The sequence below is a fragment of the Lotus japonicus genome, chromosome 1 (genome assembly GCF_012489685.1).
Source record: "Lotus japonicus ecotype B-129 chromosome 1, LjGifu_v1.2".
NCBI classification, from domain to species: domain Eukaryota; kingdom Viridiplantae; phylum Streptophyta; class Magnoliopsida; order Fabales; family Fabaceae; genus Lotus; species Lotus japonicus.
In genome coordinates, this window is record NC_080041.1 from 32,814,526 (window position 1) to 32,840,099 (window position 25,574).

General features: G+C 35.6%; 2 protein-coding genes and 1 pseudogene across 2 annotated transcripts; 2 read left to right on the forward strand and 1 right to left on the reverse strand.

The window, feature by feature from the left end:
• Positions 1–4,088: 4,088 nt before the first annotated feature.
• LOC130733196 (cyclic nucleotide-gated ion channel 1-like) lies at positions 4,089–16,087 on the forward strand (annotated as a pseudogene).
• A 2,304-nt stretch (positions 16,088–18,391) lies between these two features.
• On the forward strand, positions 18,392–19,934 carry LOC130734446 (probable 6-phosphogluconolactonase 4, chloroplastic). The gene is made up of 3 exons (XM_057586877.1): positions 18,392–18,840; positions 18,988–19,123; positions 19,210–19,934. The coding sequence occupies exons 1-3, from the start codon at positions 18,470–18,472 to the stop codon at positions 19,678–19,680; spliced, it is 978 nt and encodes a 325-aa protein (XP_057442860.1). The 5' UTR covers positions 18,392–18,469; the 3' UTR covers positions 19,681–19,934.
• Positions 19,935–21,430: 1,496 nt separating this feature from the next.
• On the reverse strand, positions 21,431–23,808 carry LOC130733241 (uncharacterized). Its single transcript, XM_057585371.1, has 2 exons — positions 22,633–23,808; positions 21,431–22,279 (listed from the first exon to the last, which is right to left on the reverse strand). The coding sequence occupies exons 1-2, from the start codon at positions 23,806–23,808 to the stop codon at positions 21,431–21,433; spliced, it is 2,025 nt and encodes a 674-aa protein (XP_057441354.1).
• Positions 23,809–25,574: the final 1,766 nt, after the last annotated feature.

A 25,574-nucleotide genomic window follows, 5' to 3' on the forward strand; every position in this document is an offset into this window, starting at 1 on the left:
ATTAGTGAGGGGTGGGAGGGTTCAAGACTATATATAGGGATCTCAGACTCCTTGTTTCAACACACCAAAACACCAAAGATGTAGCACCTGAAAACACTTTAAGTTTATATTTGTGTTTTCTTTTTCTCTTATGCTCTTGTTTTAGAGCATTGTGAGATGTAGTTCAAATATTTACTTTGGAGAGTGCAGGTGTACTGGGGTCTTGGGGTGTGGTTGAGAGTGAAGTCTATGTGTTGTAACAATTTTCACATAGTGTTTATTCTCTGGTTGTCGGTTTTGACAACGGCCGTGGTTTTTCTCCGGTTTTGGAGTTTCCACGTTATATTCTTGTGTTGTTGATTGCGCTCCAGGTTTATTTTACTTCTTCAGCTGTGTTATTTCCTAACACTTGCATCCATGTTGACCAATGCTCGTCGGCCACATGGAAAATTTTCTTTACATGCTTAGAATGTTTTCTATTACTTTTAACATGCAACTACTTTTATGTAAACTATTTCGTCTTGTGTGCGCTTTTTACTGTGTAACCATTTTTTGCCCTTACAGGTATCATCCATCGAAAGTCATTCTTTTCGAGCTGGGAACATCCACATCACTGTGAGACTAACTCTTGTACCATAAGACTAAAACTGGAGACCTTGCTTGAGGAGAATCAAATATATACCACTTATACCAACCACCCATTGGTTTTTACCGTGTAACTTGAACATAAATAAAAGAAGTATATATATATATTTACTATAATATTACCATATATATTCCTAAAATTATTAAATAATTATAAACAACTGAAATTATATCACAAAGTATTTTTCTATTAGTTTTAAAATAAAATTATTTTCATGCAAAACATTCATTCCCGTGCGAGATTTTTTATTCTGTAATTTGAACAAAAGTAAAAGAAGGCTATGGAGACACAAGGTAATTGAAAGGATACGAAACTAATCCCTCGACCAAGAGTGAATTAACCACTAGAGATTATGATTAGATAATGTGTATATATTAAGCACAAGGAATAAATATCAATCATTAAAAGGAAACTAAAATATAAAATATATAAACAGGGTTCATATCATTAATTACATCACAACATTTGATAAAGATGTTTAACCAATCGTAACGCACATGAAAAGCATGGAAATCCTAATTGTGGCAAACATCCCGATGAAAGAAGAAGAGATAAACCAATAAAGGGGCATTCTCCATCTTGGATCTGCCTATGGAGTATTTGTTTTCTCGTTCCTCTGCTACTACGACCCTCTAGGATGAAGTCTAGTGATCCAATAACAAGTCGTATGTGTTAGAATGACCTAGGAACCTCTCTCATACACGTAAAGCACATATGGGCCTGTTTCTAACGTAATTTACTAAATCTGTGGTCGTGCCTAATGCCTCCATGATTGTGCTCATTTAAATCACTATAACATGGGTGTCGCCAAAATCTTGTACGACTCTTCCCCTTTGTTTGAGATCTTTCACTCGGCACATTCATTTTCTTGACGATCCGACCGGTCAAATTGAAGATCTGGAAGCATTGAGTATATCCAAATTTCAGCTCGATCGAACGATGCAATTATCTGCAAGAGACATTCTGCGACAAGTACTTAGAGTAAGCAACTTGTTGAATTCACCAAATGCCTGTTTTCGCCTTTTCTTTCCATGTTTTTCCACTATTTTTCCTTTTCCCATTTTTACCTGCATATTTCAAATCTGTCATAGAGCACATACATTATGTAAACATAATTCAATAGTAGGGTACAAAACCATAGGAAAAACATAGTAGAAATCATGTATTTTAGGCCCGCATAAGATGTCCACTGCGATTTTACACTATATATCCCAACGTGCACGAAAGGAAGACGCAACCTAATACACATATGATAGAAAATCATGTACAATTACTTATGAAATTTTGGGATGAAATTACGCATATGCCCTCATATTCTTAATCAGACCATAGCTCCATTTCTCAGGCTCGTTTTACCGTAACCACCATCTAGTCCAAGAACCTTCGTGCAAACACCTACAACCCTCACACGCTCCCATAACTTCAACCCACTTCAATTAAGATTGATTTTATGAAAGATTGAGTAAAATATGAACATGCCTGATTTTAGAAAGATTAGATAATCAGTGAAAACATAAAAGAAGGACAATGTGTGTAGATCTCGATCTATCTTTTGTCTGCTTCGTTTCTAGCAAAGCTACACTGCCATCTTCAATTTTATTTATTACATTGATTTACTCCTTCGGTTCCTTCTCTCTCTTCATCCCTGGAAATCAAAAGCTCCAATTTTGTATGCTCCCACTTCAAGCCGACTAAACCCTGTCATTTAAAAAGAAATTGAAAACTACACATAGAGAGAGTACATTCCGGAATATTTGTTATGGACCTAGAAGGAGAAGATGGTTACTTTCGTCTAAGGAATTTACTTTGTTCAAGAAGTCTGTTTTTTTTTTCCACTATTAGCAACATGCTCTTATTTATAATAAATTTCTCAATAGTTTGCAAACTATATTCCAGTCACTTAATGAGAATGCCCACAACTCACAATTGTTCTCTAATGTTGGGGAAACTAATGTCTCATTCACTTAATCAACTATTAGCAACATGCTCTTATTTATAATAAATTTCTCAATAGTTTGCAAACTATATTCCTGTCACAAGAAAATGTTCACAAAGCATTGAAATTAAATGACAAATTATATGGGTAGAGTTCATAAGGTAACATAATGAGATATAACTTACTACCATTGTTGTTGTTATTTTTTAAGATGACATTCAGTTCTTGCTTGAACAACATCTGATTTATCATGTGGCAAACGAATCAGATGTGTATCTTTTGTAGGTTACCTCTTCTAGTGGCCAGTGGAGAGGGAATGCGATGTTTACTTGGATGATGGTGATTTTATGAGAATGACTGGTTTTTGTAGTTTGGTTGCAACCGGCTGTGGTAAATCGTAACTTCCTCACAATGATCCTAGCCATTAATTTTTTTTGACAACTCAATGATTAATTTTAACAAATTATCAGTACATGGTTTGAAATCATACGTATTTTAGAGTCCACCCGAAATGAACTTAATTTATCTCCCTATTTATGTTTTGAGGAGTGTTAGCAACACTCACTTTAACACTTTCTCTTCGATTGATTGAAATTCATGTGTCATACTAAAGTAGAAGTGAGATTGATACTTTTAATGAACCTATATAAATTTCAATCAATCAAAGAGAGAGTATTCTAGCACAAATCCTTAGCGCGAAATATACCCAAGTACTTCGAAGACTAAACAATATAAGTCCCACGTTCTAATGTTGATGAAGGAAGAAAGAGGTCAAGGAAAACATCTTGAAGAAGTCCACATTGCCTAGCATGGTGAAGGGTGGGTGAGACTATATAAATATCTCAAGTTCCTTGTTACAACACATCAAAAACCAACACCTGGAAACACTTTATTCTTATATTTATGTATTTTTTTTAATCTTATGCTCTTGTTTTTATGGTATTGTGAGATGTAGTTTAAATATTTGCTTTGGAGAGTGTGAAAGTATTGGGGTCATGGGTGGATAAGAGTGAAGTTTATGTGTTGTAACAATTTTCACATACAGGTTATTCTCTGGTTGTTGGCTTTTATAACTGTCGTGATTTTTCTACGGTTTTGGAGTTTTGCGCGTTATATTCTTGTGTTGTGATTGTGCTCCTGCTTATTTTATTTCTTCAACTGTGTTATTTCTTCGTAGTGGTATCAGAGCCTCCGGGTCGATGAGATAATAAGATATAACATTCTTTGTATGTCATGTGGTTGCAATAGTGTTTGATCTTCCACATTAGAAAAAAAGTGTGACATCGTGAAAATGCTGAAGAAGTTTGATATCACGAAAGTGTTGTTATATAAAGGTTCTGCCTAGTAAAGGCTTAATGCTTAAGCGCTTCCATTGTGACTCATCTATCTTTCCTAAGAACTTATCTGGTGCACACAGTTGAAAATTTGGTTTACCACAAGTCATGGATGAGCCGATGCAACTAAGATTACACGAGTTCTTGGCATGTAAAGAAATTTTTTCCAATTGGCACATACACATTAGTTGACATGGATGCAAGGTGTGTGGGGAAAACATGCAGACATTGGTTAACATGGATGCAAGGCTATGGCGATAGCACACGAGCATTGGTTGATGTTGATGTAAAGTGTGTGGTTATGTCCATGACTGATGAACTTCTGGAAAAAGTCAACATGGAAGTTGCACCATTACTTTCCAGCATGGTTTCGACACGCATAAATTCTTGGGATGATTTAGTTTCAAGTGAAGTGTCATCTTTATGGTGTAGCATGATAATTTCTTATGTTGATATAGGCAACGAGAATTATAGTTGTCATTTAAAACTATGAAAATTATGATTGTCAGTGTAGATGATGACGATGGAAGAGCCTGTCAATTTAGGTGGAGATTGTTGGAATTGATTGCGATGTAAGTCCTATATTGCTAATGTTGATGAATGAAGAAATATGTGAAAGAAAGCATCTTGGAGAAGTCTCACATTGCCTAACATGGTGAGGAGTGTTGAGTCTAATACTATATATAAAAATTCTCATGTTTCTTATATTTGTGTTTTCTATTTCTCTTGCTCTAAGATCACGTTAAATGGGTAGGTCTCTCCCAACAAATGCTTCTCCATACGCATCGCACAGAAATCGTACCCCTTAAGGAATCCAACTATCTACCAAGCGTGCTACTTGTTGGTTGCTAATATATATAGTTTTAATTTATTTTCATGTTTTCTTCCCCCTTATTACACGAAATCAACCGTACCTACTTGTACGTGACGCTTGTTTGTCAACGTACATGACTGGTGCGGACATACACACTCCTCAACTCAACACAAAAATATGTCCTTTATTTAATTTAAGACAGTTTAAACCTTTGTGGATGGGACCCTCCACTCACATGAATTTCTTTTCTTCCCTCCTCGTCGATGTTCACACTTCACATACTCCATTCCTTTTTTTTTTCTATCTCTCTCTCTATCTCTGTGACTGCAAAACAAAAACACAAAAACTGTTCCCAAATTTTTATATTTGAAACCGAAAACGAAACTAGTGAGTGTTGTAGTAGTAGTAGTAGTAGAATCTGTCACTTCCTTACTCATTTCATCGAACTTTCCTCTCTTCTTCTTCTTCTTCGGTGTCTCTCCCATCATTGCTTCTACTTCTCCATTTTTCTTCTTCTTGAGTAGGTAAATATACCCTTTACTTCTTCTCTTCCTCTCTTCATTTCCATGGTAACCAGTTTCAAAGTTTGAGTTTTTTCTCTTGCCCATTTGTCATAATTTAGACACAAATTTGGAAGTTAGTTTCAACAAGTTTGGTTTCTTAGAACCAGGATTTTGTTTTTGGTTTCATTAGATTAATGGGTATTTGTCTTCTTATGGAATCTTTCCCCTTTTAACTATGGTACAATACATACATGCATTGATTATAGCACACCCATCATTTTGAATTTCATTAGGGGTTTGTTAATTATGTCATTATGTGTTATTTTTGTTATTAATCTTTTGATTTTCACTCTATCACACTGCAAAGACATGTATGATGAATTGATGATGGGTACATGCGTGCGCTGTGTGAGAATTTTGAGTCAAACTATATTTTTTTTGGGGTCTCACATTTTTGTGGTTCTCACGAAAGCAATGAGGCCAATGTTAATTACATGTTTGAATTGATTTGATCTTTTTGAGATGTTGATATATTTTTTTCATGGGGGAGGTTGTGCTTTGTTGGAGAAATGAAATAGTAATCGTCAGTCAATGTCTCTTTTTGCTTCAGGAGCAGGTAATGAGAACTTGAAGTGTTTGAAGGAGGCATTCAGTGAGATTCACAAGGCTCATTCTTTATCTTATGCTATGTTGTTTTTGAACTAAGATGCAATTATGTGTACTACTCAGCAAGAGAAGTTTGTTAGGTTAGTTCGATGACGCGTGCCTTAATTTACTCTCTTAGTGATGTTATGTTTAGAAGCATTTTATGTCTGTTCTTTTGTTTATGCGAACTTTTAGTGTTAAAAGTCACTCTTTCTGCTACTACTGATTCACATCAAATTTCTTTGAACTTTCTAAATTGTGAAACCTTTTTAATTTAAAGTGTTTAGTTCCTTAGTCAGCACTTCTGATTAGGCCATCTTGTTTGGAGGAATACTAGAATCATAGAGTAAGTTTATATTAAATTAATTGTTTATATGATGTTCAGGTTTCAGGTTTGTAATCCAGAGAAAGTTTGTGATAGCAATTATCCTGCAATTAAAATAATGCAATCAGGGAGGTTTGGAACTAAATTAAGTTCGTTTTCTGAGAAGTTTCAGAAGGGATTGGAATTTGGTTCTGAGAGGATAAATAGACTCAGGACAACATTTGAATAGTTTCTCTCTAACAGTGATTTTTCTAGAAGCTTTGGTTCTAAAAGGAAAATCCTTGATCCACAGGGTTCATTCCTTCAAAAGTGGAACAAGATATTTGTGTTATTATGTGCTATTTCAGTATCACTGGACCCTTTGTTCTTTTATGTCCCTATGATTGATGATGAGAAGAAATGTCTTTCCCTTGACAACGGAATGGAAATTACAGCTACTGTTCTAAGATCTTTCTTTGATGTCTTATATATAATTCGCATGTTTTTCCAATTCCGCACTGGATTCATAGCTCCCTCTTCTCAAGTATTTGGAAGAGGTGTTCTGGTTGAAGATTCTTGGGCAATAGCTAGGAGGTATTTGTCATCATATTTCTTAGTTGATATTCTAGCTGTTCTTTCCCTCCCACAGGTATGGAAAGTTATCAGAAATTTGCTCTTCTGGGGCTTAGTTTCAAAATGTTGCTTTGCAGTGTGTTTCACTTATAAGATTATTGACTCAAAACTTGCTAAAATATTTCTAGGTGGTAATTCTAATTATCATTCCAAAGATGAGCGGGTTTAAATCTCTCAATACAAAGAACTTGCTGAAAGTTGTTGTTGTTTTCCAATATGTGTCTCGTTTATTACGAATACTTCCATTGTATAAAGAAGTCACGAGGACCTCTGGAATTCTCATTGAAACAGCTTGGGGTGGAGCCGCATTAAATCTCTTTCTTTACATGCTTGCAAGTCATGTAAGTTTGTGTTGCATTCTTATCTATATTCATGGCAATTTTTTCTGGTAATATTGATTTCTCCTACATCTATTTGTTTCTGTTATTTACAGTCCATTTCTGCATTTACATGATTTTTTCCCCTGAAAAGTATTTTAATTATATTATACTATGTCCTTTTGCTTAATTGGTAGTTGTTTTATTCTATTTAAACACTTACATTTTGTCTGATAAATAAATTAGAAGTTTTGGTTCTCAAATACTTGCTCTTGTGGTTACTCTGGATCTGCACAAGTGGGTTAGAGTTCCCACTTTTGCATGTTATACTAGTTGCATTATATGTGGACTTTTAGATAGAGATATTCACATATTGAATAAAATTACTGAATTACTTTAGGTAGGATTTTGATAGGAACAGAGTTCTACTGATATAGAAATGGGAGTCCTCCTTGCACATGGAGAGAATTCAGGAGTTCTTGGTAAACAAGAACGAAAAGAAATGAAATTACAAAATGGATTAGTGTTAGAAATAATGTAAATAAATATGTTGTATAAAATTTAATTCGGTAACCTATAATAAATGTACATATTATACATAATACACTTTGTTTTGTAGTTTAGACACACAGATTCAATCCAAAGTGTCTCTCAGTTTCTCCTTATTCAACTGATAGATTTGAGAGAGTCCTAGCCTTGCGAGTCCCCCTCCCAATAATTCTCTCCATACACAAAATCTTCCTATCTCCAAGTCCCCCTCTTATATTTATTCCATTTTTATTTTCCAATGCTATTTGTGTGCCCATAGAGCAGAGTCACATTGTTGGGAAATGGGAATGATGAAGAAAGTCCTCAAGTTGGCAAAATTCAATATCAAATGCTAGTGAGAAAATTGATATTTTTGCTCAGACAAGACCAGGCTTACATATGCAAATAGTATTGTTAGCCAATTCATATATGGCCAGTAAGGCACTTACAAAGATTAGTTACAGATAAGATACCAGCTTCAGGTTGCGTTGTATTCTTTGATAGAGACTTAGTTACATGGTGGAGCAAAATACATATTATAGTTGCTTGATTAAGCGCAAAGGCTGAGTTTCAAGCCTTGGCACAAGGAATATGTAAACTACTGTGGTTGAAGGTGGCGTTAGATGAGTTAATGATTATGTATAAACCTACTATGAAGCCAGTGTATCAACAGATTAGCCATTGGCATTGCTCATAATCCAGTCAAACATGATAGGACAAAGCATACAGAGATAAGCTGACACTTCATCATGGAGAATCTAGACAATGATTTAGTCACTGCGACCTCTGTGCCCTTAGGTCATCAATTTGCAGTTATGTTGGCTAAATGAGTTCCCACAAAGCGGTTTTGGGAATTGGGATCTTACTTTGATACAGGAGCAGATTAATTAGGAATTTATTATTTTTAGTATTTTTAAATACATTTAGGATCTATTCTGTTTTTTAATTAAGTTAGGATCTTTTAGGATCTTATTTATTTTTGGCTAGGAACTTATTTATTTTCAATTAGGATCTTAATTATTTTTTTTGTAGGATTTTCTTTCTTTTCCTATTTAAGCACTTGTAAGGCATAGCCTATTCAGTTTATTATTGATAATCAAATTTGAGAATTTTCTCTCTTTACTGGTAGATTCCAGACTTTCTGGTGGACTCCAGAGTTATCTTTTTTTGGGTTCAGCGCTTGCTAACCCTTGTGTGCTTCTACTGTATCATACTTGGAAGTTGGAAATGATAGATATCTACTCACCAGCTTGAGGGGGACTAGGGAGTGTTGTCAATAGCTTATTTTAAGATGGAAATTTCTTTCCTTTCTTCCGGTACATATTGTGTAATTACTATGACAAATTTTATCATTTATTAGAATTCGTGTCTCTAAATATTAAAGCTTGTAATTTGTATAATATCAATGACTAAAATTTTTAATCACATTAAATTCTTTCAAGTCATAAAACAATTCAAAAGAAGTAATGCTTGTGTTGGACACATTTGGGCAATTGTGTCTCAGATGTGAGGCAACACTTCAAAATTTTGCTTTGTAGCATTATCCATGTTGTTGCCAATGTCTGTGTTCATGCTTCTTATGCCACTATGTGTATACTAGATTCAAACTTTAAGTCATATAGTACTTTAGTTTAGCTCCCAATTGCATATTTAACTGATGTGCATTAATGTTGTGTTTTCTTATGAAGTTAAATTATTAACAAATGCCTGGAACAATGTCATCTGTGTGTCTTTTCTGATTGCTGAATCAATTGTTTCTTTTAGGTTGTTGGTGCCTTTTGGTACTTGTTTTCTGTAGAACGAGAAACCATATGATGGCAAGAAGCCTGTCGAAGTAATACAATGTGTAACAAGGCAGATATGTATTGTAATGACCATTGGGGAGAGTTGAGCAAAATTTCAACATACCTGAATGCTTCTTGTCCAATAAAGGAAGAAGATAAAAAACTCTTTAATTTTGGAATATTCCTTGATGCCCTTCAATCTGGTGTTGTGGAGTCACGAGATTTTCCTCAAAAATTCTTTTACTGTTTTTGGTGGGGCCTAAAAAGCTTGAGGTCTGCTTCATTGATTCTTGTTCAGTATATGATTATGATATGAATTTAGATTATGAAGTAAATCATATTATGTTACAATGATTTTATGCCATTATGGTTTTGGTAGCCGCTCTTTGAAGTTTGATGTGCAATAAGAGTACTATGTGAACTTTAGCTCAACATGGATTCTATATGCATGTGTGCATGAATTATAGAATTGTTTATGATTGTTCTTTTCTATTATGGCTGTCAATTTAGGGATACAAATCTCTTCCTTTCAACGTCCATGCATGTTCTGGTCCATATGTGTTTGTGTGGAAGAAGTTTTTTAGCACATAGTTTTGTTGGTAAATGGACATATAATAAGTTAACTTGTCATGTCTTGTTCTGTATCTCCAATTTTCTGAATATTAAAATGGAGAGTTTTTAATGACAAATATTAAATCATCTTAAGCATGCACATTTTAGATGATCAGATTTGATGCTTAGGATATGAAAGTGTTTTTCACCTTAGTTTTGTACCTGTTTAATGGTTCAATGAACATGCTGCTTCTGTGTGCTGGTGGGGGTTCATGTTTTTCACAATGAACATGAGTGTATCTCTTTTGAATTTCAATTTTGAGCATGTTTTTCATTATTATCTAATGTTTTGTTATGGTTCCTCCATCCTCTTTTGGGGAGCCGGATGCCTTTGTTGCAGTTCTCTCGGTCAGAACCTGGAAACAAGTACCGATGTTTGGGAAATCTGTTTTGCAGTTTTCATTTCCATAGCTGGTTTGGTATTATTTTCGTTCCTCATTCGAAATATGCAGGTTAGTACCAAATATCTCCTTTGTTTCTCGTACTAGTACTGTAAAGCTGGCAAGCACTATTTGTTGATTTTCAGTTTTGTAATAACTTGATTTCAAGTGCCACATTTACCTTTTGAGGTTACACAATTTTTCTTTGATGATTGTCTTTTTTTTTGCCTTGTTTTTGTAGAAAAGTCTTTATACTTCTAATCGAATTAAGATTCCCTCGTTGAGAGACTTCCTTGGAAAGTTAAATTAAATTTTCTTATCTGTCTTCTAATAGTACCCATAGCTTTGAGTGCCCTTACATTTTCTTCACATTGGCAATCCTTATTCTGGCGATCATGAACTCAAATATTGGTCATCTGCATCTTCATAACATACCATGTTACTGTAAAAACAAAAATACCATGTTAAGTAAAATAAATTAGTTATGACCTATGCTACAACATACAATAGTGCAATGTATGAGCATGCTAACTTATATATTCAACTTGTTTCATGTGTACAAAGAGGTTTTGAAAATGTGTTTTGGGTTCTTTTGTATTTGGGTTTAGCACCCCTTGTGTTATCTTGAATACATGTTTTCTTTTGGCTGTTCAAAAAAAAATGTGTACAAAAAGAGTGAATAAAAAGTACAAAATTGTTTATTTCACCGAACTAGTTATAATCATAATAGTCCATGTATACGGGAAAATTTCACAGGTAAGAAACTGCAATTTAACAGTTTATTGTAGGAGCAACCACTAGTTATACTGGTGTTTTTTTTTCGTGTCCATTATATGAAATGAAATTTTTTTTTTCCTTCCTTGGTTGCAAATAAATCCAAATGGAAAATGATGGACTTTTTCTTATCTAGGACTAGTGGTAATAGATACAAAATTAGTTTTCTATAAGTATGTAACAAGTATAGGAAGTGAGGAGAGGGAGTAAGAAAATGTTGTTTCAAGTTTTGATTTTCCTTGCAAAAGTCAGATCAATATTTAGATAGCTTGGCCATTCTGTTCTTCAATGTTTTTGACAAATTAAATTTGCTTTGGAGCAGATATATTTGCAGTCAACAACGACAAGATTGGAGGAGATGAGAATAAAAAGGAGGGATGCAGAATAGTGGATGTCTCATTGATTGCTCCCTGGCTGCCTGAGAGAGCGAATCAGACGACATGAACAATACAAATTGCAAGAAACCAGAGGCGTAGATGAAGACAATTTGATCTGTAATCTTCCAAAGGATTTAAGAAGGGACATCAAGCGTCATCTTTGCTTGGCTTTAATGATGAGAGTAATTTTATCCAACTCCTTGTTTAAATCATTGGTTTACTGGATTTATTTTACTTTAGCCCTGTTCTTTATCCCGTTTTAGTAGTTTCATGCTGTGAATATTTTGAACCACCTGTGTGAAGTAGAAGTAGTCTTGTACCTCTTAGTTATAATGAATTTATCTTTCCAAAATACCTAGTAAGTTCCAGATTGAAAATGTGCTTCCACTCTAAGTTTTGGTCCTTCAGATGTCTATGTTTTGATTGGTGAACAAATAACCAAATCCATATGTAGGGAGATATACTTTTGTCTAATGACAGAAAATAATGCAACCAACGGGTGGGTCAAGTGGTCCATGTTTGATTCCCTTAAAATAAGGTGTCAGGTTCTAGTCTTATGTATGAAAAAACACCACTAAGATATCTATCCCCACCAGGATGTGGATAATCCCGACTCGGGTAGGATTGTCTTCCACGAAGGATGGATGTGTTAGACAAAAAAAATACAGAAAAAATGCTTTAGAAAATTCAATATCTCATGAAATTATGCTTCTATAGAGGTTCTTATACCACGCTAAGAAGTATGAACCAATTATTCCAAAAGCTTTAAAGATACATGAATGGTTTTGTTTTATATTTTAAACAACTTGCTATTCCATTTAATGTTAACCATATATTTTTTGTTTTTCTTGTATGAACTTAAGGTGCCAATGTTCGAGAAAATGGATGAACAACTTTTGGATGCAATGTGTGACCGTCTCAAGCCAGTGCTATACACAAAAGAAAGCTGCATTGTTCGAGAAGGTGACCCGGTCGATGAGATGCTCTTCATAATGCCAAGTAAGCTATTGACCATGACAACTAATGGTGAAAGAACCGGTTTCTTCAACTCTGAGTACCTCAAGGCTGGTGACTTCTGTGGAGAGGAGCTCCTGACATGGGCTCCAGATCCTCATTCCTCATCCAACCTCCCCATCTCAACCAGGACTGCCCAAACCCTTAAAGAAGTGGAAGCCTTCGCGCTAAAATCCGATGATCTAAAGTTCGTGGCATCTCAGTCCCGGCGCCTTCACAACAAGAAGCTGCGCCACACATTCAGATTCTACTCGCAACAATGGCGCATGTGGGCAGCGTGTTTCATATAAGCGGCCTGTGCAAGACCTCGTTTTAGGGCACATTATTTTAATAATAATATTAAATAATATTTTGTGAATTACTTGTGCTATGTGTGAAATTATGCCTTTTTAAAAGGTGATTAATTATTAGAGGCAATATTAAGTCTTAGAAATATCTAGAGGTTGACGTGCGCGATGATACGAGCATTTTGACTGTAATATTTCTAGGGTTCTGCGACGACGACTTTTAGGTCAAAATTGGCCCGACAGCGGTGATGAGTTGGCGAATCGAGTCGACGAGGATAATTTCGTGGGCCACACCTTATGGGGAGGTGCTGGGCATGATTTTAAGAATATTCCATGAGGGAATATTCCTTTGTTTTATTTTTGGAGGTTTTATTTAAATAAAATGGGTTTTTATTTAAATAAAATGTATTTAATTATTTTTTAACCTATGGTTTATAAAATAATTAATTCTGAAAAAACAATTTGAGTTATTATGAGAGTGGTGAACGAAAATTTGGAGCCAAAACCATTGGTAAAGTTTTTGAATTTAAATTTGAAGTTTTGATGCATTTAGGAGGGAAATTGTGTATTAAATGCATTAATTATTTTGGGTTTTTATTTAAATTATTATTTTAAATATTTTTTTGAGAAAATCTGAGCATGGTGAAGGTGGTGGACGGCCAAGGCTTGAGGAGGAAGGAAAATGAGACTGTTGCAAGTAATTTCCTTTTCTGGCTAGGTTTTATGAAGGAGAAATTTTAGGGATTTTGATTCCTTGACTTTCAATTAATGGGGGATTAATTTTTGAACTTTTAAAAGCTCCAAGGATCTTTTCATATCTGATTTAAGACTCTTTGGATTCAGATTTATATATTTTAAATGATTAAGGATTTAAATGGAATTTTTAAGGGGGTTTAATTAGGAAATAAGCCAAATTTTGATGACCAAATCAAGTGAGGTTGGAAGAGTATAGAAACCCTAAAATGGGCTGAATATTTCGTGGGTTTGGGCTGCTTCTTGGGGAGAAAGAAAAGCATTTAATGGTTGGCTCTCACCCCTCACTATAAATAGAGCATTTCCCCCTCTCATTTCTTCACACCAAGAGCTCTCCTCTCCTCTGCATTTGTGTGAGCTCTCTCTCCCTCTCTTTATTTTCATTTTATTTTCCTTGCTTTATTTTATTCCTTGATCAAGGTGATGTTGGTCATTCTGAGTATGCTCTGTGGTTGCAGTATAAACTGATCTGCCACATCCAGAAAAGAATGATCATTTGATTGAGTAGTCAAGGAAAAGTTTGTGAAAATGGTGTTTTCTTCAAAGTATTGTTTTGATGTTCTCTCATATGCATAGAAAAATTGTTATAAAGAGTTTTTGATCTTGGGAGGATTGAACCTATGCGAAAATTATGTTTTCTTCGAAAGTCCTTCAAGTGTTCTTATGATCTTCAAGCAAAATGTTTTAGAAAATAATGTTTCATCTTATGAAAGAAATGGTTTCGGATTTTCAAGGTTTTTTGGGGGAATTTCGTGGTCAATAAGGGGATGGGCTTATGATCGATTCGATTGTCCGATTAGTAACGTTACTCTGTCCGTTCGTTGGTAGGAAATTTCCAAGTATAGACCTAGCTTCAAGGGGCAACACGAGACTTCTAGGAAAGCGTACCTTTGAGGTAAGGGCACTTCTGCTATGATTGATTGTAGCTGTATGACTATGAAATGTTAAGGACCTTATGATATATGAATATGCTAGTAAGGGCACTTCAGCTGTGATTGATTGTGATTGTTAGAAAGCATGATACTAGGACTATCGATGTTACATATGTGCTAGATATGCTATGTGATAATAATTCAATAAATGTTAGCTAGTGTTATTATGAACATGCCTATATTCCTAGGGTGTTAGCTACATTTATTGATATGCATGCAAGTTATTATGCAATGATATGTTGTTCATAAGAGATGAACGTGATAGGCTTAGGGCCTAGTGATGATGACTGACTTGCATGACATGCATTGTGGACCAAGTGACCTGGACTGGGCTTGGTTGGCCACGACTGGTGACCTGGACTGGGCTAGTTGATGGTGACATTCAGGGGAGCCCCTGAATAAGGACGAACGTGAAACGACAGTGCGTTGGAGAGGTCCAATCCCAATCATCAAGCTGTTGGGCAGCGATGCGTTGGAGAGGTCCAGCCCCGATCGTGGAGTCGTGTTCGTCCAGCCTTTCCAAGAGGGATTGGCTTATGGATATCCAAGTGTCTGCATGCATGTACACGAGCATTGACTAACAATAACTTAGAACTATGAGATAGTTCCCTATACTTGTGAACCTTAGAACTTAATATAGTTCCCCTATTTGTGAATGTTAGCTTAGGGAAGAACTTGTGATTGATAGGGTAGTATACGCTACTTATGATATGTGTGTGTTAGAAGTTGACCCTTGCTTGTTTGTTTTTTGTTGTTTGGGGCGCTTAACGCCTAGACAACAAGCATGTGTGTGATCAGTCGATATGCGGCCTATACCTGCTTGATGTGGACGACGACAAGGCTCGAGACATCGACCGCGCGACCGATTGTTCAGCTATGGGATTGGCGAGAGAAGAGGATGCGAGATGATGTGATGCAAGCGTTGGAGGAGGCCTTGGAGGGCACGCGGCGTATGAGTCGGGTATTGAGCGTGATAATTGAGTCTGTACTTGGGGGTGAGCTGAGTTTGTTTATAGGGTTCGAACCTAACCTAGAGACCTTCTTGTTGTGTTGGCTCGGGGGCGGTCGAACACTAGTTTATTCGTTTTGTTTTAATTTGAAAGAATCATTGTACGCTTCCAAATCTTTCATTAATGAAATGAATTATTCAGCATATTTACTCTTGTCACAACTTCTTTATTCTCAAGCAATGTTTTAAAAATGTTTTTATTTCGGCTAAAATTTATCCACGTTTTTGGAAAATATTAATAAAATGACCCTCAAGATTTATGGATGTTACAGCCTGGAGGCGCTACAGCAAGAGGAAGCTTGAAGAGTCACTTGTTGAAGAGGAGAATAGGCTGAAAGATGCATTGGCAAAGGCAATTGGTAGCTCACCAAGTCTAGGCGCCACCATATATGCTTCCAGGTTTGCTGCCAATGCACTCAGATTATTGCGTCGTAGCGGCACCAGGAAGACAAGGGTGTCGGAGAGGATACCCCCCATGCTGCTTCAGAAGCCTGCAGAACCTGATTTTACTGATGAGGAGCAATAGTATAATTAATTTGGAGTTGGATGCTTACTAAGAAAAGTGCATTTGACTGAGAAGTAAGAAGGAAAGATGAACATATTATGGGAGCTTGGTAGGAATTATACGGAGTTGATATCAAATTGTGAGTGAAAATGTAAATAATTTCAAGGTTGTCATTGTAATTTTTAGTTTTAATAACATGACATCTTTCTTATATCTTTTTTTTTCTTTCTCAACACCAGTACTATCCTCACTTTGCACATTGCATCATGCCATTACCACCACATGAAATCCTCCACCATCACTCTTGCAACCGAAGTTGCGGTGGGACGACGCTTCGATTTTCAGGAACAACGTTGGAGAAGCGATAGTCATGGATTTGCTTTGGGTTTGACTGAAAATGAGTATGGGATGAAGAAGAATGATGAATTTGAAGAACATCTTAAATCTGGGTGAAAATGAGTTTTAATTTTTCATTTTATTTCTGAAAATGCATGAGCTATGGAGGAAGAAGATGATGGAAAAGAAAGAATAGAATTTTGTGTTTGAGCAACGGAGGAAGATGAATAAGGGGAAGAGTGAGAGGATGGAGTTGAAAGAGGAAGGACTATACGTGATTAAAAAAATTACAGGTACTAAAACTAATGCGAAAAAGTTCGCATGATCACCATCAACTGACTAGGCTCACCGCATTAGCTATTGACTGATCAATTGGATATATTTTGATTAATTTTTTTTCGCAAGAATGACATTCAAAAGATTTAAAAGTTAAGATCCAATTTAATTCATCTTATAAAGTTAGGGACATAAAACATATTTAAGTCAATTAAATATTACTCTCAGACCGATATTAAAAATATATTAATGTTAATATAGCTTTCACATACCTATATTTTTCAATATTATAAAACTATCTAACATATATGTATTCTTTTTTATAATAAATATTGAAGGTTCCCCAATGATAGCTCAAGTAGTAAAAGCTAGGGGATAAGTGAGTATTGTGGGGGAGGTCTAGGGATCAATTCTTGGATGATGCAATTTATATTTAATTTCCGATATAAAAATAAATAAATATTGAAACCCTTCCTTCTACTCAACAAGCTCAATCCCTAAATGATGCAAGTTATTATTCATTGATTCCGCATCTACCGAAAGCTTGTCATTTCTACTCAAATGATTATATTTTAGTATCGTAATTCTTATAAATTATTCTAGCTCATTCGTAAAATAACATCTTCATATGTGCTCCAAATATCTCAAATTTGTTCGTGGCTTTTCTCTATATTCCTCTGTTCCTTGATAACTTAAATTTGTTAAATGTAATCTTAATCTATATTTTATCGAATTATAGAGTTGCTCATAATATTCTGTATAATAATTATCTTTCTAATAATTTTTCTATAACCCTATGAGTTAAATCCTATTGTTCATTCTAATTTCTGAGAATAAGCTAAAGGATACGAAAGTACGTACTTAGCCTGAAGTTCTAGAATGTGCATTGAGTGAAGATACCCATCTATTGAGACAAAGCTCCCTTATAAATGTATACTTTGTCCCTTGTGGCTATGGGGTTCCGTTAAATGGCGTAATTTATTTGATGTGGAAAAAATTAAAAGAAAAACAATTCACTCTAACTTTATTAAACATGTGGTAAAGCCGCTAGGATCTGTGAAGATAATGAATATATCTGGTAAGGTAACTGTAACCTTGAACGCTGGGGGTATTTCACAAACATTAAGGACCGATTAACTAAAAGCTTAGTAAACCCTTAAATTTATGACTGGTTGAACCTTATTTACATTAATTAGTGAGTAAACCTATGTTTAAATTAATTTTTATCAATGTAGTGATATGTCATAAATTTTACACGGTCTAAAATTATTTTTGTTGGGCAGCAAACAAGATAAAACCTATGTATCATTACATTGGGCTAATAAGAGCACATCATAAGTGGATTTGACACCACATTTTTAACTCAAAATCTTAAGGCATCAGGTGTATGAGTCATCTCATTTATAAAGTGATCCTCACTCTTCTAATCATCCAATGTAAGACATCTTACTCACCCTTTGATGATGTCTTACATTGGATGATTAGAAAGTGATCCTCACTCTTCCAACAATTTTCTTCTATTATTTCTCTTATTTTATTAAAAAATTTGAAAAGTATAATATTAACTTTTAATTTTTTGTCTCTGATCCCTTTTGATGATTTTGTTTCCTTCTTGTCCTTGATTGCTTGTAGAACTTACACAAGTATCCATACCTAGCTTCCTATAGTTATAAAAGAATCCAACCAGTTCAAAATATATAAATACCCCCGCCAATAAACAAGTATAATATTGCGACGCAGTTTCAAAGTTTACATTAAACTCATCACTGCTTCTAAGCCATTACCTTACCAATGGCATCTTCCACACTTTCCATCCTCTCATGCACTCCCCAAAGCAGATTGCTAGCGAAACCGAACTCACTGCACACACCATCCCCAACAACTGTGTCATTGTTGTCACCCCAGGTTGGACAAAAATACCCCTGCAGAAACCCTCTAAGGTACAATATTTCCTCTTCTCCAATTCACATGAATAAACCAAAGAGAACTCATGTTGGTGGCTTAGTGAAAGCAGCAATGAATAACAAGAACGTGGAGGTGTTTAACAAGGAGCATCTTGCTGTGTCATTGGCAAAATATATTGCTGATCTGTCAAATAAGTTCATCAGTGAAAGAGGATGCTTCACTGTCGTTTTGTCTGGCGGGGCTGTCAAGTACCTCAGGTAGGTGCCATTTCCATTTTTACCTTGTTTCCATTTTTCATGAGGTAGCATTTTTTATATGAGAATCCTTTTGTTGTCATGTAAAATTTTGTAATGTTTGTTTTGGGGTAAAAACCTTGCATTTAAATCTTGATGTTACAATTTCAGGAAGCTGGTGGAACCTCCATATTATAACTCAATTGATTGGTCTAAGTGGCATATATTTTGGGTGGATGAGAGAGTGGTGCCAAAGACTCATGTAGATAGCAACTACAAGCTTGCTTATGACGGATTTATCTCAAAGGTACATGATTCAAACTCAGTATACAACTATAAATGTCACATTTAATTGGCAAATTTCTATTAAAACTTGTTAATTCTCTTTGTCAGGTGCCAATTCCTCCTCGCAACGTCAACACCATCGATGATGCCTTACCAGCTGATGGAGCAGCAGATGTTTATGAGACAAATGTGAGACGCTTGGTCACAAGCAATGTGGTAGCTAAATCACAATTCACTGAATTACCAAAATTTGATCTTATGCTGTTAGACATGGGCCCTGATGGCCATGTAGCTTCTCTGTTTCCTGGGTTCCCTGAAGTGAATGAGACCAAAAAGTGGGTTACTTACCTCAAGAATGCACCAAAACCACCACCAGAGAGGATAACATTTACCTTGCCAGTGATTAACTCTGCTTCAAACATTGCAATGGTGGTAACTGGTGCTGGTAAAGCTGATGCAGTGTACTCTGCATTGGAGAAAGGCCCTACTGATTATAAGCTCCCTGTTCAATTGGTTTCACCTGATGGGGAGTTGAAATGGTTCTTAGACAAGGGTGCAGCTTCAAGGTTGTATAGGTAGATCCAAGTAATTTGGTGAATCTATATATGCAAGATGCTGCAGAGAAGAAAATAAAGCATTGAGATGAACTGCTAGTGCTAGCTCTCAATGTGTTTCACATTACTGCTGTTTCCTAAATGATGTTATACTAATGTCTGGTTTACAAGACACTTTAAGAAGTATAGAATAATGGGCTTTTTTTCTTAATGTAAATGGATATTGTTTAAATATCCAAAAGTGTTTTTCTTTTGTGGAAATAAAGTGTGATTGAATAATGTATTGATATTTTTTATTTATTTTACTTTATATTATTGAATAATTTATTGCTTTATATTTTTAATAGTCTTCATGTTGGAAAATAATAGTGAAATTAAAACAGCAGGAACACAATAAAAAAAACATAAAAATAAAATGTGAAAAACTCCAAAATTTAAGAAAAACCGTACCACAAATATTATCAAAATTCCAAAGGACCAAAAAAAAAATTATCAAAGTTGACAACCAATGAACAAATACTATGTAAATTTTTTTACAATATATGAACATGATTCTCAACTATCTCATGACCTCAGTATACTTACACTCCAAAGAAAATATTTGAACTATATCTCATACTACTGTAAAAAAGTAAAAAAGAGTACTATAGAAAAAAAAATATAAGCTAGAGTGATTTTCGGTTGCTGGTATTTAGTATACTACATTCGTTCCTTAATAACTGCCCACTTTTGGAAAAGCAATTTGTTCCCTATATATTTGTCCACTTAACATTTTAAGAGAAAATTAAATGATGTTTTTTCTAGTAGTGCCCAATTGCTGGAGCGATAAGTAAGAGAAGACAAAACACATTCTAGAGGGTAAAACATGAAAATAAATAATATTTTTTTTGAAAATTAACAAAATGAGTTTTAATTTACTTTTTAATATGTGTGTTTTTTTCTCATCAGACAATTAAATAAGATCCGAAAATTAAATAAGAATGAAAATAGTATATTATAACAAGGAATTTGATCTAAAGATATTGCATTACACTCCCACACACCCTTCTTCATTCTACAATGTGAGACATTTTAAAGCTATTTTCATTAACTTCTTTCTTCAACATTAGAAATAATGTGAAACTTATATTGTAGTGTACGGTACATAAAGACGATATGATTCATGAGTTAGAAAAATAGGTTTACAATTTACGATACGGTTCACGGTTCACGGTTCAACTACCATAATATATACAACAAGGACTCTCGAGCCTTTTATTTTTTTGGTCAAAGAGTGGTGATTCATTAATAACGGGCCAAGCCCAAGGCTAAGGAGCTAAATGCAAACTGCTATATCTACAGAAGCCTAAAGACAGTAGAAACAATACAAATCACGCGGGTCTGCTAGCTGTGAAAGAAAACAAATAACGACAAGGAGGGAACACTAAATAACACAGCCAAGGTAGTTGGGATTGCCACTGTGGAGACAGGTTTGCTTTGTACCAAAGATTCCCACTACCATTCAAACAAAAACATTAAAGCATTGATAACATCCACACTTCACCGACCCCTCATAATTGAGGCATGAGAGAAACAGTCAGCTGGGTAAAGAGGGAGCATCACAACAAACCATCTTCTTCACATGGTGATGAGGAGAGAAAATTTTATCTCTGAACAGGGATCCAAACCTGTCTTACACGGCTACGAGGACCAAGGTTTGGGCCACTGTTCTGAGCAAAAAGATAACCTTGGCTCCTTGATTCTTGCACATCTCTGGATAGGACATCATGCAAAGCTTAAGGTGGAGACCAGATCCAGTTTGGGGGAAGGTTGCGCTGAGACTTTAGCTGGGCAATCAAGTGTGCTGCTCCGTTTCCAGCTCTAGCAATCCAGCTGAAACTCCATTGAGGGAATTGTTCACTCCACTTCTTGATATCTTCTACAATTGTCCCTATTTCTCCTTTTTGTTTTTCCCCTTTGCAAGACTGTATCAGATCCAGACTGTCTGACTCAAAAACTACTTTCTTTAAATCCAGGTTAATTGCCATGAGGACAGCTTCTCTAAGGGTGAGGGCTTCAGCCATGAGAGTAGAAGATGCATGTAGAATCCGGGCTGAACCGCAGGTAGTGTTTCCTTGTTCATCTCTGAAAATAAAACCCCATGCTGCCTTCCTGTTATATTTTGTGAAACTTGCATCAGTATTGCATTTCAAAAAATCCCTTGGTGGTCTTCTCCAAACCTGAATTCTGGTTGGTTGGGCTCTCCTTGAATTTGTTGTACTCCTCTGAGGCTCACGGCTACTGAGAAATTCTTGATGTGCAAAATTGATCTTCTTTATGCAAGTTTCAGGATCAGTTCTGATGTTCCTGAAAGTTTTGTTATTTCTCATTTTCCAAATTTCCCATAAGGAGAACCCCAGGTAGGAGACCAGAGAGATATGTAAATCAGGCTCTTTTGGAAAGTTTGCAATTGATTCCTCCAGCCAAACCGCAAAATTTTCCCCAGCTCTCTCCCTATAGTGCAAATGGAGGGCACCTCCAAACCAAACTGGTCTAACCCAAGCACAATCAAAGAAAATGTGTTGGAGATTCTCCTTTTCAAAGCCGCAAACAGGACACTCCTCATCTCTAGAGCAGTTTCTTCTCTTTAGATTTGACTTGGAAGGGATAGCATCATGGCAGAGTTTTCAGAGGAATACCTTAATTTTATGTGGCAGTTTTGCACCCCAAATTTCTTTCCAAAGGTCTTTTGAAGGTTGAGCTGAAGTGGAGGTTCTTTTTGTAATAGGATTTGCTTCCTCTTTCGCTTTCCTGTACCCAGACTTTACACTATAGATCCCAGTGTCAGTGTGTCACTGTGAGGCCAGAAGAGTCTATCTCTTGTTGAGGTTTGGCTGACAGGGGTCTGGAGGATTTTCCCCAGATCAGTTGAGGGTAGAGTTTGTCGAATCTTATGGACATTCCAGGCTTTTGTGTCTCCATCTAGTAATTCACTTACTTTCAACCCGATTGGTGCTTCAGTTAATAACTCTCGAGAGGCCACCCATCTATGATTCCTCAAGTCAATTCTTGTTCCATCTCCAATAGCCCACTGCCCCTGTTTTATCAAGAGGTCTCTCCCATGGATCACACTTGCCCAACCCCACGATGCTTGCCTTTTCTTTCGAACAGTTGAGAAGTCTTCATTTGGAAAGTAGATACCCTTCATAACTTGAACCCAGAAAGCATTTGGTTCATGGAGTATTCTCCACGCCTGCCTCGCTAACAAGGCTTGGTTCATGATTTGTAGGTCCTTAAAGCCCATGCCTCCTTCCTGTTTGTTGTAGGTTAACCTCTCCCACTTTTTCCAATGAATTCCTTTTTCCTTTGATCCCTTCCACCAGAAGCTTGCGATCTTTGAGCAGATTTGACTGCAAAAGTTCTTTGGAAATTTCAGTATAGACATTGCATAAGATGGTAAAGCTTGCACCACCGCCTTGATGAGAGTTTCTCTCCCAGCCTGATTTAAGAGGCTGCTCTTCCATCCTTGAATTTTATTAAGCACCTTTTCCTTTATCCATTGGAGGGAATTGGTTTTTGACCTGCCCCAGACCGCAGGCATACCCAGGTAGACTCCAGGGCTGTTCCAGACTTGAATGTTCATGGTATTTGCCAGGTTTCTCTTAACTGTTTCTGTAACACCACTGCCCCCCATGAGACCAGACTTCAAGACATTGATCCTTTGCCCTGAGGCTAAAGAGAACAAATTGAGAACTTTTTTGAACTGCTGCATCTCTTTTTCCTGTGCTTTGCCAAATAAGATTGCGTCATCCGCAAAGAAAAGATGGGTTAGAGCCGGAGAATTGTTAGAGAGTTTTAAACCTTCTAGGTCACCCGCAACCTTACTTCTAATGATCATGTTGGACAGAACATCCATGATTAGGATAAAGAGATAAGGGGACAAAGGATCCCCTTGCCTAATACCTCTTTGCGGTTGAACTCGTTGCCCTACGCTTCCATTGATCCTATATCTGTAAGTAACTCCTGTAACTAGTGCCATTACTTGCTTTACCCATCTCTCATGGAAACCATACTTTAGCAGAACTCTCTCTAAAAATTCCCACTCCACCCTGTCATACGCTTTATTCATATCAAGTTTAATGATCACATGCTCTTTGCTTCTTCTTCCCCTCATCTTAGAGGCAATGGAAAGCTTCTTGAACCACCAGAATATTGTCTTGAATCTGCCTGCCTCCCACAAAAGCACTTTGGAAAGGGGTAATCAAGTCATTCATGTCACATTTCAACCTTGTCACCATAATTCTCGAGATGACCTTGGTGATGAAATTACAACAGCTTATCGGGCGAAAGTGACCGGTGTTCTCAGGTTGAGGGATCTTTGGGATGAGGGCAACCAAGGTTTCATTCAATTCATTTGGCATAGTTAGGTTCCCAAAGAAGTAACTTTCGAGCCTGAGCAAGGCGTAGGCCCAATATATTTTGTAGGTCTCGTGGGCTTTTATATTCCAAAGGTAGAAATAGCCCTGACCATGAGATTACCTAAAAGAAAATGAGAACAAATGTGCTATGATGAAAAATAGAAATGATTTCAATAGATCCTTCTCTAAAGACAAAGTAAATTATATAAAAATTGTCTTTTTAATTAATTTATAAACATTCTTTTTGTAAAAAAAATATTTTTTATGTTTATGACCACTTTCCGGTTATTACGAAAAACGAAACATGTACGTTGTAGTAACAGTATTGAATAATAAAAACAGTATTTAAATAAAATATGATATCTACGCTATTTGATACTTGCCTTGTTGTATTAACAAAAGTGATCCACACCATTTGCTTTACTTCAAGTATCAAGTATCAAGTATATATCAAAAGAAGAATCTAATATAGAGCATAGATAGTTAGATACAATAATCAACATTTATGCGTTCTAACCCTTTCCTTCCCCATTTGTTCATAAAATGTAATATTTGGTTATGTAAAAAATTTGATATCTTTGACCACATATAGATAACACACATAACTAGATATACATGTCTTTAACGATCTCATATCTTTCGAAGGTTGTAATATTAAGAAATTAACGAATGTAATATTAAAATAATAAAAAAATGTATCCACTTATCTAAAAATATTTTCAAATATAATTAATTAAATGTAGTTGTGGCTAATCATTGAGGTGATTATAAGTTGTCAATGGAATATATATATATATATATATATATATATATATATATATATATATATATTATTGGCTAATTTCGTGCAATATTTAGCTAGAACCCTAGAACCCAAACAATACAGAGAGTTAGAGGTGAGTTCTTAAGCACTATTTATATGAACTCGTACTGCCACATATGCTTAAACAACTTTTGCATAATTTGTTTTAACCTCACAAGTTCTTAACTTTGAGTTCTTAACACTATTTATTTAGTCTCACCACACCATATTATTTATACTTTTTATTTTCATAAAGCAATAAAACAGAGCAAAGTTGCTCAGAATTCATAAAGCAAAGTTGCTTTTAAAAAAACATCTTCGATGCTATGTTCTTAGTTCTTAGAACTATTCATGTGGGCCCGTACTGCCACATGTCCTTAAGCAACTGTGTGCAGATTATGCTCCAACCATAAGTTCTTAAGCAACTTTGTGCAGATTATGCTCCAACCATAAGTTCTTAGTTCATAGCACTATTCATATTCATCTGGTCCACAATACCATTATATTAGTAATATTTTATTTTCATATAATTTAAATTTAAATTTAAATTAAATCAGTTGATGAATGAGAGAGAAAAATTATTTTTTTATGCTAAGAACTCAAAAAGTAAAACTCATTATCAGTGTTATCAGACTCGACCCATATATCGACTCGGTCAGGGCACTAGGTCAATGGGTCACTGGTCTGACCACTAGGTCACTGGTTGAACCGTTTGACACT